The 13,788-nt window shown below is 40.0% G+C and overlaps 1 protein-coding gene across 12 annotated transcripts in view; it reads left to right on the plus strand.

Annotated features, from left to right (window-relative positions):
* Positions 1-13,788, plus strand: part of SYNE1 (spectrin repeat containing nuclear envelope protein 1) — a 387,376-nt gene that overhangs the window by 118,066 nt on the left and 255,522 nt on the right. For all 12 annotated transcript variants that reach the window (XM_036316912.1, XM_036316911.1, XM_036316914.1 and 9 more), the window contains 12 exons: positions 2,043-2,139; positions 3,356-3,558; positions 5,702-5,866; positions 6,345-6,497; positions 7,774-7,917; positions 8,580-8,753; positions 9,979-10,137; positions 10,426-10,590; positions 10,969-11,103; positions 11,411-11,569; positions 11,825-12,033; positions 13,055-13,163. In XM_036316912.1, coding sequence (XP_036172805.1) covers positions 2,043-2,139; positions 3,356-3,558; positions 5,702-5,866; positions 6,345-6,497; positions 7,774-7,917; positions 8,580-8,753; positions 9,979-10,137; positions 10,426-10,590; positions 10,969-11,103; positions 11,411-11,569; positions 11,825-12,033; positions 13,055-13,163 — 1,872 coding nt within the window. The remainder of the gene's footprint in view (positions 1-2,042; positions 2,140-3,355; positions 3,559-5,701; positions 5,867-6,344; positions 6,498-7,773; positions 7,918-8,579; positions 8,754-9,978; positions 10,138-10,425; positions 10,591-10,968; positions 11,104-11,410; positions 11,570-11,824; positions 12,034-13,054; positions 13,164-13,788) is intronic.

The raw sequence follows: 13,788 nt of genomic DNA on the forward strand, positions 1-13,788 counted from the left end.
CACAAAGAGGTATCTTATTTTTCTTTAAATGTCTACTGACTAATGCAGCTTTTTTGTTCAACTTGACATCCAAATGTAAACCTTATTTTGAAAGAAATAAAGGAATCCTGTCGCTGTTATTTTAAACACGCATTTGTGTTTACTTTTGCAAAATCTGAGAGATTGTCTCTAGATAGCTCCCAGTAAAAAGGTTTGGCGCTCTTCCTGCTAAAGTAGTTCTAACAGACAAAATAATTCATATTACTAAGTGGATTTACTAAATATCCAGAAAAAAGAATCAAGATAAATGGAACAATTAAAAAGTAAAATAACAAAGAAAGCATTGTCCTCTAAAAACTGTTTAGCTTTCCTCATGGGAAAGCTGAAAAAAACTTTAATAAAACCCTACAGTATTAATAATATTTTTAAAACATTCCCTTTTCTCCCCCCCCCCCTTTGACCAGAAATAAAACTAGAAAAAACTTTTCTCTCTTCTTCATTTTCAATTTGTTTCTAAATTGCTCCAGCAAAAGCCTAATTAAGTCTTTCTGTCCAGTAGAGGCACGATTTCCCATTTCTTTGGCACTTGGAACAATTTTCCCATTAGCTTCTTGAAGTTTTTTGCCCAAGCTAAAGGTTGTTTTTAAAACTTTCCCAGAGATATTTATCTTTTCAATTTCTTACAGTGTCTTGAAGATTAGGTGTAATTTTCCTTTTAAAAAAAATCAAATCATGACTTGCTTATTTGATTAAGTTACTAAAATGTAAATTACAGTAAATTACTTTTTCTCCAGTTGGGGAGCAGGGAGAGGTTAAAAAAGTAGCACATCAGGCTGACTAACCAGTTAACCAGACTATGGTGGAATTACTTTATTTTCACACAAAAATAATGAAGCCTATTAAAATTATTGAATAAAGTAGTCATCATAGGACCCCTCATTCCAAGCAACTCACAGCTTGCTCTCTTTACCATTTCCCTGGAGAACAGTTAATATGTAAGTAAATGCTTTTACACATAAGATGATATGAAACGTATTATACAGGTAATTTTTAAATGTTATGATGAAATATGATAAATGTTTATCAATAAAATCTAGGGATGTTTATGCCATTGCTGTCTGAGTAGTTTTGCATCTGCACACAAGCATTTTGCATCTTCTTATTAAGCATCCATCAGCCTACTATTGAGGACTTCAGCTGGTTTTTGAAGGCTAATTTTGCATTTTATTATAATGACATCAAGTATGTCAGTGAGTTCCAATCATACGACATAATTATGCTGTTTAGAGAATGTAAAGAGCTTTTAGTGATGTGTTGTTACCTATAATTACATCAGTTTCCTACTTTGGAGAAGTAGGAATAATCTTTGAAACAGGAGCTATTTCATATTTATGGGAGTTAACTGTAAAAAACTTACCTAAGGATTTGTTGTGTGTTCTCAATTTTATAGTATCAATTTTCTGATAGAAACTGTATTATATATGTAAATTACATACTGACATAGGCATGCCTTGTCTGTAATTTTTATACTAAGAAATAGAAATTGGAGGTCATGGATAACATGGGTGGAATGTGAGATTATTAAACATTTTTCTACTTGTAAACATTTTTGTACTTATTTTTTATTTTAAGGGAAGGGTGCAGTGTGCCATTTATTTATATTCTGAAGTTCCTTGGAGCAATCATTCACCAGAATTATGGTTCATAAAGCAACAGAATTTCGCTGCTACACCCCAGTGGGACACTCGATGATGTTCTTCTAAATTTAGTGCTTTCTAAGTGTTAGCCTCAGGTCCCCTGGAGAAACATCTAAAAACAAACGCTTGGGTAGAGAGGAAATAGAATATTTTCTCAGTCTAGGGGTGAGTTAGAATTCAAAGTGTGGAAATACTTTATATTCTCAGAATAATTAAGTTATTTATGGCAGTTGAATTGATTTGATATTTTTAGGAAGAAGGAGGTTGGTAAATTTGGGGAGCACATTCACATACTGAAGAAGGTTGGGTTTGTCATTTCCACCTAAGCCAGTATTTGTTATCTTCTAACTATTCCTCCTTTTCTAGACTTTTATAGAAAACAGCAAGTTCTTTGAACAATATGAAGTGACATACCAGATCTTGAAACAGACAGCAGAGATGTACGTCAAAGCCGATGGTTCAGGTAAAACTCGTGACAGAATCTGTTTCAGTGTTGAATACAGGAAAATTTAGGAACTACAGATTTCTATATAAAAAAAATACAGATTTCTATATGAAATAATTTTTTGTTCTCTTGTGGAATCTTTGTGTGATCATATCATTGGTCTAGAGAGCATACATTGGATTCAGCAACAATTGACTTTGTATAATGCCTAACCTGCATCATCATATGTGTGTGTGTGTGTGCGCGCACGCGCACGTCTATGTGTGATCTAAGGGACAGCAAAATGAACATTCATTTTCTAAATTCCAATTTTCCAACCTATTTTCATTTCTGAGGATTAATAACAAAAAAATGGGCTAACTTGAATATTTAGTAAAGTAAATGAAAACTTAAGTTTGTGTAAAGGCCTAAGTTGTAAAACATTCTTGTTTCAACTTTTAAACATGTCATATTTGCTGAAAATGAACTATAGCATTTGTGACTGATACTATATGTGTGTCTATCTATTTGAGTGCATATAAAATGTGAACAAATATATGTGTCACTTACTGCATCCCATTTATTAAGAATTTTAAATATATTATCATCTTTAATCTTTGAATAAGATATTTTCAGCAATAACTGAATGAAATTCTAAAGAATTATAAATGCATACCAGTGTAATAGACTCTAGAAAAAAGATATGGTAGATTTAAAATATAAAATAAAGATTGTGCCCTAGCCAGTTTGGCTTAGTGCATAGAGCAGTGATGGCAAACCTTCTGAGCTCGGCGTGTCAGCATTTTGAAAAACCCTAACTTAACTCTGGTGCCGTGTCACATATAGAAATTTTTTGATATTTGCAACCATAGTAAAACAAAGACTTATATTTTTTATATTTATTTTATATATTTAAATGCCATTTAACAAAGAAAAATCAACCAAAAAAATGAGTTCGCGTGTCACCTCTGACACGCGTGTCATAGGTTCTCCATCACTGGGAGCATCAGCCTGTGGACCAAAGGGTCCTGGGTTCGATTCCGCTCCAGGCCAGGTACCTCAGTTACAGTCTCCTCCCTGGCCTCGGCCCTGATCAGGGCATATGCAGGAGGCAACCAATTGATGTCTTTCTCTCAAGACATTGATATGTTGCTCTTCCACTCTCTCTAAAAATCAATGGAAAATAGCCTCAGGTGAGGATTAAAAAATAATAATAAAATAAAATAAAGATTGCCATGTGTTTTATCTGTGTCAGTGGAAGAAGCCGAGAATGTGATGAAATTCATGAATGAAACCACTGCGCAGTGGAGGAACCTGTCGGTGGAAGTCCGCAGCGTGCGGAGCATGCTGGAGGAAGTCATCGCCAACTGGGATCGCTATGGCGACACCGTGGCTGGGCTGCAGGCCTGGCTAGAGGATGCCGAAAAAATGCTAAGTCAATCGGAGCTAGCCAAAAAGGTGAGGCTGCTTCTGACAAGAGGAGAAGGGCATGCACACATTTAAAAATAAAGATTGCAATATATTTACTCAAGAATCCCGACTTTGCCCGAAAAGTTGCACATTCAGGGTAGTAAAGTATTGTATACTAAGAAATGCACCGCTTTATAAATGTTACGTTAGAACAGTTCCCTGTCTGACAGTTCAGTGTTTGATTTTGCATGCAGAAGAGCAAGAACTGACGGGGGAAAGGCAAGCCCAGTGGGCAGCAGAGGGCGCTGTACTCACAAAGTCTGCTCCTGGGAGGCCATATCCAGGGCAGTGCCCTGTGGATTTCAAAATTTAAGATTAAAACATAGTATTGGATCTGTGGGATGGCATCCGCGGTTAACAGATGGGTCACTGCATTTTTTTGTCTCTTTGGTTATTCTTTTTCAGATTTTATTAACCTCCGTCCAGGGTCTCATTCTCAGCAGGCATGATTCCCTGCTCCATTTACAGGTGTACATGTGCATATGCAAAAGTTACTGTTTTATTTTAATGTCACTTACATTTGAAAATAACATGAAATAGACTGATTTCTCTATATACAGGGGTGGGCAACAGTCAGTTTACATTTGTGAGTATGTGAAACAGACTTCATTCTTGTATTTTATTTTTTGATTATTATATTACTTATTTGTACTATCTGTCTTATTGTTGCTATTAATTCATATCCTTACTTATGATTTATCTTTTAGGTAATTATGGATGGTCATGTAAACCTACTTTTCCCCACCCCTGTATATACTTTTTAATGGTAGCCAGACATTTCCCACGGAAAAATCAATTTACATGTATAAGAAGTTAAAATGCCAGACTCCATTAAGAAATATAGTACATATGTTAGAATTAACTGCTTGCCGTCCAAGATTGGTTCATCTATCATTGTGTTATACAAGTAGATGTATCATTTTAAAAACGTTTTACCATTTCATATTTCATTTAGGTTACATATTCTTGTGTGGCTGATGGTGACGGAAACGATATCGCTATACAGATTTTGGCTTTTCTGATTAGACCACCATGCCCAAGTAGATGTCATATGTGTTAATTTTATCCAAGGAAACATAACTGCCAGAAACAGAACTGTTCTCGTCTATTTATGGAGGAAGAACTCCCACACAGAGCTTATGAAATGGATTTTGAATTATCTTTTGTTTCCATGCTTTCACTGTGGTGTGTGTGTGTACATACACTGGCACATACACGCTTAACTTGAAATCAGGTGGAAACTACTTCATTGTCCACTGTGTAACGTTAAACAGATGAGGGAGGATGTTATTGTATTCAATTGTATTCAGTGTTCCTGGCCCCAGATACTTAATTTTTAAATTTTTAAATTTCCTTTGATGGTTTAGCTCCATGATTAGTAATTATCGTGATGATCTACTGTATTCAGATTTTAAAACCAAAAGTAACAGGTCAAAAGTTTGTTTACAATTTTTTTTGAGGAAGTCAAGCAAGTATGTCTTTCCAATCTATATTTTCCTACAATAGTATCTCTTTGTTGTTGTTGTTTGTTAATCCTCACCCGAGGATATTTTTTTCCATTGATTTTTAGAAGGAGCGGAAGGGAGGGGGAGAGACAGAGAGAGAAACATCTATGTGAGAGAGACACATCAATTGGTTGCCTCCCCTCATGTGCCCCAACCAGGGCCAGGGATCAAGCCTGTAACCTAGGTACATGCCCTTGACTAGAATCAAACCCAGAACCCTTCAGTCCAAAGGCCGACACTCTATCCACTGAGCCAAACTGGCTAGGGCAATAGTATCTTTTATATGACTCCGACACTGACATTTACTCACTGGTAGACAATGTATAAGTCCTTTATTCTCACAGAAATCCCACTTTTCATCTGAAAAATAGGAATAACAGACATGGTCGCATTTTATTTTGTCTTCAGCAAAAGATATGGCATAAATGTTTTTTATAGAAATACACTCAGCATTTCTAGTTCACACTTTTGAAACTCTTTATTAAATATATGCATTTTGAGAGTTAGGATTTACCTTAAAATGTACAAATTTTCAAACAAAGATATTTCTCTTAGTTTGGTCATTATCATATTCTTTATTAAATTTGGCGTATGGTTTACAATAGGATGCATTGTTTATTGTCTAGGACTTTTTTCGAAATTTGCCTCATTGGATACAGCAACACTCTGCCATGAACGATGCTGGCAATTTTCTCATTGAAACGTGTGACGAGGTGGTTTCCCGTGACCTTAAACAGCAGTTATTATTGCTCAATGGGCGCTGGAGGGAGTTGTTCATGGAAGTCAAGCAAGTATGTCTTTCCAATCTATATATGCCTGAAACATGCGTGTGTTACAAATGTTGCTTTAAACAGTCTGTTTAGAGACTATTTTGTTAGTCTCTATTAACGTAGGCTTATTAAAGCCGGGTCCAGATGTGTCTAGATCTGTTATATTGGTCCTTTATTCTTCCCCCTGAATAACAGAGGGACATAACAGAAATGTGGAGTTTGAGTAATGATTATACTGCCATATGGGACCTATGCATATGGAACGATTCATGTTTCAAATTATAATTCTTCACTTCTGTGCTACTTCCTTTTCTTTTTCTTTCTTTTTTTTTTTTTTTTACTTTCATGGTCATTGGGCTTCAAGTGTATCTAACATAAGAGTCAGGAATGAGAGTCTTTCTTACCATGTAAGGGTTGCAGAGAGTACATGGAAGTGAAGGTTAGACGTCCAATCCCGGCTTCATGATTGTCAGTGACATCCCCTCCCTTTCCTTAACAGTATGCGCGAGCTGATGAGGTGGACAGGATGAAGAGGGAATACACAGACTGTGTCACTGCCCTGTCTGACTTTGCAACTGAAGCCCACAGGAAGCTTTCTGAACCCTTGGAAGTCTCTTTTATTAACGTCAAGTTATTAATTCAAGACCTGGAGGTGAGGGGGCTCTCTGGACCATAAAGTGAAAAACCTCGTCTATTGTGAAAATCAAGATCAGTGAAGTTGCTCTAGTCATTGCAAAGCTTTTTCTGTATCTTTTTTGATGTGTGTATATCTTCATTGGTACCTCCAAAAAAATTTTAAATTGTGTTTTTTAAAAACTATTTGAATTTTTAAAGGTGTATTTGGGCCATAAAGTAACTTCAAAATAATTTTTTAAGTAGGAGATTATTTTTTCTTCAACCAAATTATAAAGCACTAGAGGAAAATAGGAGCCTGCAGATGACACCTCTGTATAAAAATCTCCAGCAGTAACATTATAAAATGAATTGTGCTATTTAATTAGTTTGAATACCCCACAGCCCTCAAAATGAAGTAATGGAAGGATATTTAATGACATGAAAAACTTTTCCAATACACTATTAAGTGAGAAAAGTAAAAAATAGCATCATCTCTTTTTTTTTGGTAAAAATTAAAAATGAGTGTAAACACACACAGGAAGCAACATTAATGATGTAATGTTGGGTTGATGGCTCTGGTGATCCCTATGTGGGACTTTAACTTAAATTTCCTTTATCCTAATTTATCTCTATTTAATACATTTTCTGCAATGACAATGTGTTATTTTTTAAAGAAAATAAATTTAATTTCTAAACTTACAGCAATTGCCCCAAAGTGTTCACATACATTTACCTGATATAATGTTTACATACTACATTAGCACATATGTTGAAAGTGTGAAGATTACTTCAGCATATGTCAACTAAGGATTTCTGCTTAGTTTTTTTATTTCTTTATTGATTAAGGTATTACATATGTGTCCTTATCCCCCTATTACCCCCCATACCTTACCCCCCCCCGCCCCCCCCGCTCATGCCCTCATCCCCCTGTTGTCTGTGTCCATTGGGTAGGCTTATATGCATGCATACAAGTCCTTTGGTTGATCTCTCCCCCTTACCCCCACCCTCCCCTACCTTCCCTCTGAGGTTTGATGGTCTGATCAATGCTTCTCTGTCTCTGGATCTGTTTTTGTTCATCAGTTTAGTTTTTTTTTTTTTTTTTTTTTTTTTTTTTAGAAAAAAAGCTTTTATTTAGCTATATGATATTACCAACATATAATATATTAGTAATGAAGGAAAGCAATAACTGGAATCTCCAAAGGTTTATGAGTATAAGTATAGAATGTTCCCTAGAACATAATGACTTTTGCCCAGCCTTCTGCAGAATCCTGAAATGAAAAGGTGCTGACTTCACTCTTCACTGATTCCTGCAGGACATTGAGCAGAGGATACCTGTGATGGATGCTCAGTACAAGATCCTCACAAAGACAGCGCACCTCGTTACCAAAGAGAGCTCCCAAGAAGAAGCTAAGGAAATGTTTGCGACCATGTCTGGGCTCAAAGAGCAGCTGACCAAGGTGGGGGAATACTTTATGCAAGTTACCCTCCGGGACCAACTCTGACCATCTCTGCCTCCTGCGCGCCCTCCCTCCTCTGTCACCGAGGGCACATCCTTTACTTGTTAACAAATCATGCTTTTGTTTCTCTGTGTGATTTAGTAACTTTGTCATCTAGTAACTCTGCCATGAGTTTTAAAAATGAAACTCTGGGGCTGATACCAGCTATTCCCTCTGTTGACTTAGAAGCATTAGTAGCTGTATTTTAATAGAAAGATAAGCCTCTCCAGGGGGAGAGGGGACCAATGAAATAGGATTAAACAAAAGGGGGAGAAGTGGAGGAGGAGGAAAGGAGAGGAAGGGATCAGATATTTAAATGAGAAAGAATTCCAAAATGCCCCCTTTTTTGATCGTTTATTTGATGTGCCCTTACTCTAAGAGTACTTATGCTATTTTCTTCCCGGGCGATTGAGAGACATTTTCACGAGAAAACTCTGTGGCATTTACGTGTGTCACTGGCTTAGTAATATTGTCTTATATATAAAAATTGAACAGCGCATAGGAACTATCCTGAAACAAATGCCTGTGGCGGTCTGTAAGCACAAAATGACCACATCACTAGAGAAAATGATCCTGAGAGCTTCATGGCTTTTAACAGAATCTTTGTCTTTGTGCTTTTAAAGGTCAAAGAACGTTACTCCCCACTCCTGTATGAGTCTCAGCAGCTGTCAGTTCTGCTGGAGGAATTAGAAAAGCAGATGACGCTCTTCTATGACTCACTTGGGAAAGTCAGTGAGATTATAACAGTGCTTGAGCACGAGGCACAGTCTAGTGCTCTTTTTAAACAAAAACACCAGGTAAGGAAACGTCCCTTTCGGGAGACACGGTTATTTGGAAAGCATGTGTAGTAAAATTGAGGTAGTGCTTATGTATAGACATTCTATAACCAGGCTAGCACATAATGCATACTCTGTAACTGGTAGCAATTATTATTATTGTTATTATTAGTTACAGAGAGACAATGATTACACTGCCAAACCCTATTCTAATGAGTTCTCATCATGTTGAATAAAGATTATTTTCTATTTTGAGCCATAGTGCCATTTCTTACATTCCAAAATTGCTATAAATTGGCATCAAAGAATCCTTCCACAATTAAATTACTTAATGTTGAGTAATAATGATATGTAATAATATGTCTCTAAATGTACCTCCTAAATCTTCAAAAAACCAAAAACGTGTCCTTATTCTGTTTTGCCAAAGCAAAACCAAAATTCTGCTCTAAATATTTGAATCTAGATTACCAAAGCTTGTATCCAAATTAGCCATTTGAAATATTTTCCCAAAACAATTGAGGATGTTGAAATGCAAATGGATTCAAGTCAAAAAATGACTGTCAGCCTGGGGCTGGGCTGGACCACTCCCATGCTGTCCGCTGCGGAAATCACTGATGCCTGGCCACGGGTCAGAGGTGGAGGGCCTGAGTCACATCGCTTCTCGTCCTGTCAATGTGTGTCCATTGCGAGTCCTCCCATGCCCACTGGTCAGCTGCCGCGTGTGGTTAGGATCTGGGGTTCGGCATTTTATCGATGAGGCGGCTAGCTTGTGAACCTTAGAATTCAAAAGGACTCCACACAATTTACACAAATAATACACAATCTGCGTCTGACTCAGTCAAGTATGATGTGCATGGTGCTCACTTCATTTAGTCAGACTCTACCCTGCTCTGTAGGTTGAACGCATTGTTTGCTCAGTACACCATAAGCCTGTTATTTGGTTGGAGAAATGCAGGTACTGGGCAAATAACAATTTCTGATGCTCCCACTTTCTCCTAACGTTAATAAGATGGGCTTGAAATATTTTTTTAAAATCTCAAAAAAATGTAAAAAGCCCAGATTTCAGTGATTGCTTAACATTCTGGGGGGAAAAATAATAACCTCTCTGTGCTTTTGATTTTGCTTATTGCTGGTGAAAAGCCTAAAGCTGTATCATGCCATTCTTACTATTTTGTAATGATTCCTCTCTGTCCTTATCTTTCTCGCCCTTCTACATTCTATTGCTGTGGGCTTCCTTCCCTCCTAGGAGCTCCTAGCTTGTCAGGAAAGCTGTAAGAAGGCCATGGCACACATTGAGAAAGGCAGTCAGAGTGTTCAGAAGTTTGTGACCTTGAGCCACGTGCTGAAGCATTTTGATCAGACGAAGCTGCAGAGAAAGACAGCCGAAGCCCACGTGGCCTTCCAGGTGAGTCCTCTCCCCGCTGGGAATGTGAGCGGGGACAGTGCCAGCGATGAGGGCACAGAGCCATCACGGGTCATGCTTTCACTCTTGCTAACTGCCTCACCCACTGGTGTTTGGTAACCAACATTTCACTGATTTCTCTAATATGAACATCCATTAATATTAAAAGGGGTTAATTCTTATTATAATGAAATGTATTCCTTCCAAGTGGTTTTTAAAGAAACAATGTTCCTTAACAAAGTGATACTTTAACGAGAAAGCATCCAATTATGATTATTTTTCTAAATCAAGAATATGGTCAAGAAAACTGGAGACTGGAAGAAACATGTGGAAACCAACAGCCGCCTGATGAAGAAGTTTGAGGAGTCGCGGGCGGAGCTGGAGAAGGTGCTGCGGGTGGCGCAGGAGGGCCTGGAGGAGAAGGGGGACCCGGAAGAGCTCCTGCGGAGACACACCGTGAGTGCATCCCTGTCACTGTGCAGTCGGGGTCAGGATCTCCCCCTGGCCTTCCAGAATGTTCCGCCAACTCTGAAAACGGAAAATGTTTTTTTTCTAAAAATTATAAAGTACGGGTTGAATGTTGGATGTGGGTGGCTTCTGAGTCATAACTCTAGATGATTATAGTTCATTCCTGAAAAAAACACACACAAAAACAAGAGCAGTTGCTGGGAAGGTTTGGCGAGGGCAGCAGCTGGCTTGAGGCTTGCTCAGAGGGGTGGCTGCTTCTCTATGCTTCTCTTCCAATGTGGCCCTTTTACTCCCCCCCCCCAACCCCTGACACACACACACACACACACACACACACACACACACCCCTCTCCCTCTTCGTGGCAGGAGTTCTACGGTCAGCTGGACCAGAGGGTGCTCAATGCCTTCCTGAAAGCCTGCGACGACCTCACGGACATCCTGCCTGAGCAGGAGCAGGCGGGCCTGCAGGAGGCGGTGAGGAAGCTGCACAAGCAGTGGAAGGTGAGGGGGCACAGGAAGGGGGCCTGGTGTCATGGCGGATGGAGGGGGGAGCAGGAGGATGTTAGGGTCGACTGTACGAGAAATTTAGAAATTCAGGAAACTACTTTTCCCATTAAAATAAATGAACTAGAATGGAGCACGATGAAAATCATAGAATTTCCTTAATCCTATCTTTCAGTAACAGCAATTTGTGATCAGAGGGTACTCATGATGTCACTTGGCCCTAAAGGGGTTTTGTCACTGCAACTGGAAATGTACAGATTCAGTGACGGTATCGTATTCTCCCAAATCTTTCTGTGCAATGTAGGATCTTCAAGGAGAAGCCCCATATCATTTGCTCCATCTGAAGATCAAGGTGGAGGAGAATAAATTTTTGGCCTGTGTGGAAGAATGCAGAACTGAGCTGGCCCGGGAGACCAAGCTGGTGCCCCAGGAAGGCAGTGAAAAGATGATTACAGAGCACAGGGTGCGTCACGCACCCCCAAGTGCAGTCACATGGTTACTTAAAGGACATGACTGTTGCTTTGGGTTGGGTCTGGAAGCACCGAATGGCTTAATTCCTTTACACCGAGAGAGTCTGAATGGAATCTTCCTTTTGTGTGTGCGCGTGCATGTGTGTGCGTGTATGTGCGTGTATGTGTGTGCATGTGTGTGTGTGTGTAAAGATAAACCTATTGGATGGCTCCTCACGGGGATTCTATAAATGTTTCTTGCCCATTAGATCTTCTTCAGTGACAAAGGGCCACATCACCTCTGCGAGAAAAGGCTGCAGCTCATTGAGGAGCTGTGTCTGAAGCTCCCAGGCCGGGACCCAGTAAGGGACACGCCTGGAGCCTGTCAGGCGACGCTCAAGGAGCTCAGGGCTGCCATCGAGAGCACCTACACGCAGCTGGTGGAGGACCCCGACAAGTGGAAGGATTACACCAGCAGGTAGCCTTGGCGTTGTTCCCAGACAAGGACATCGTCTATTTTAGTTGTGTTAATTCATAGACTTTTACAAAACAAGAAATGACATATGGTCCATCCTATGCAATGAAGAAAATCAGATTGTATGGCGTTGCCCAGGTTCTTATGTAAAAAGGCTTCATTCAATAAAAAGAGCAGGTTTCATTCAGAAAAGGTGAAGCACTTCATTTTCAAATGACTCTTTCTCTCTTTTTTCTTCCTGATTTTAGAGAAGAAGGAAGAAGGAGAGAGAGATAGAAACATCAATGATAAGAGAAAAATCAACTGCCTCCTGCACACCCCCCAGTGGGGATTGAGCCCGCCACCCGGGCATGTGCCCCCCCGGTAATCGAACCCTGACCTCCTGGTTCATAGGTTGATGCTCAACCCCTGAGCCATGCCGGCCGGGCAGGTGTGATCTGCTTGAGGCAGCATTGGTTCCTGTCTTTTTCTGGGATTGCCACATGTCCCCGAAGGGGGACTTCTGATTCTTTAGGGTTACACGTGAGATTCTGCCCTCGCCCCCAGGTGCCCAGGCCGGGGACAGACACAGCTCTTTCCCCAGCTGAGCTCCGCCTGCTCCACCCGTTCTTCCCCCGAGTGCCTGGGCACAGAGGTGGCCACGCCTGCCCAGAGCTTCATGTTTCTCTAAGGAACAGTTTCCAGAAAATCTGTTAATCAATTTGCTAATCACTTGAGTGTCAAATTTCCATGAATGAATTCAAACTAGAAAATGTAGTGGCTCAGTGGTTGAGTGTTGACCTATCAACCAAGAGGTCAGGTTCGATTCCCAGCTGGGGCACATGCCCAGGCTGTGGGCTCGATTCCCAGTGTGGAATGTGCAGGAGGCAGCCAATCCATGACTCTCTCTCATCATTGATGTTTCTATCTCTCCCTCTGCCTTCCTCTATGAAATCAATAAAAAATATATATTTTTTTAAAAAAATGTATTCTAACCGTCCTGAAGTGTTCTCTCTTTAATGAGATAATGCCTGTGTCATTTCAGAATTTCCGAGTTCTCATCTTGGATCGCTGCAAAGGAGACACAGCTGAAGGGGATTAAGAAGGAGGCCATCGATACTGCCAACCATGGAGAGGTGAAGCGGATGGTTGAGGTAAGTCCTGGGACACTATTTGTCACTGGAAAATTTCCACTAATAAAAAAAGTGATAGACAATCTAACTGGTGTCTTTCTTACTTTCTATAAAAGATTACGTTCCTGAAAACTAACTCAAAAATAAGTGCCCTTGTGTTACTGTGAGAACTATAGGGAGTTTTTCTCTGGAACCATTGTTGGCTTTGAGATTTAGTCATGCTCAGTGGTGCCTTTAAGGCATCTCTCGCTAATGGGGAGTCCTGGGGGGAAAGTGCATGCGTGGGTGCGTAACACAGCAGAGGATGAAGAACGCCACGGGGAACAAGAACACTGTCGGCTTTTTATACAATGCATTCAAGAGCCAGGTCAGGAAATGAGGGGTTTGGACAAAGCCAATGCTATGTCACATTCAGCCTGGATGGGAACAGCCCCTGTGAGCTTGAGGCTGAGCTTGGGGACAGCCTCAGACCCAGCCATGACAGAGCCTCAGGTCTCAACCAGTTTGCATCCTCTGTATGGTACACAGCAACCCCCTCCCTCTTAGCTTGGCTCTAAATATCACAGACACGTGCTATTGTGAATATTCTTTCTCTTTCAGTGGTTTGAACCCTTGCAAGTCAGGTAGTTAATGAGAATATTTTTTC

The sequence above is a fragment of the Myotis myotis genome, unplaced genomic scaffold (genome assembly GCF_014108235.1).
Source record: "Myotis myotis isolate mMyoMyo1 unplaced genomic scaffold, mMyoMyo1.p scaffold_m19_p_7, whole genome shotgun sequence".
NCBI classification, from domain to species: domain Eukaryota; kingdom Metazoa; phylum Chordata; class Mammalia; order Chiroptera; family Vespertilionidae; genus Myotis; species Myotis myotis.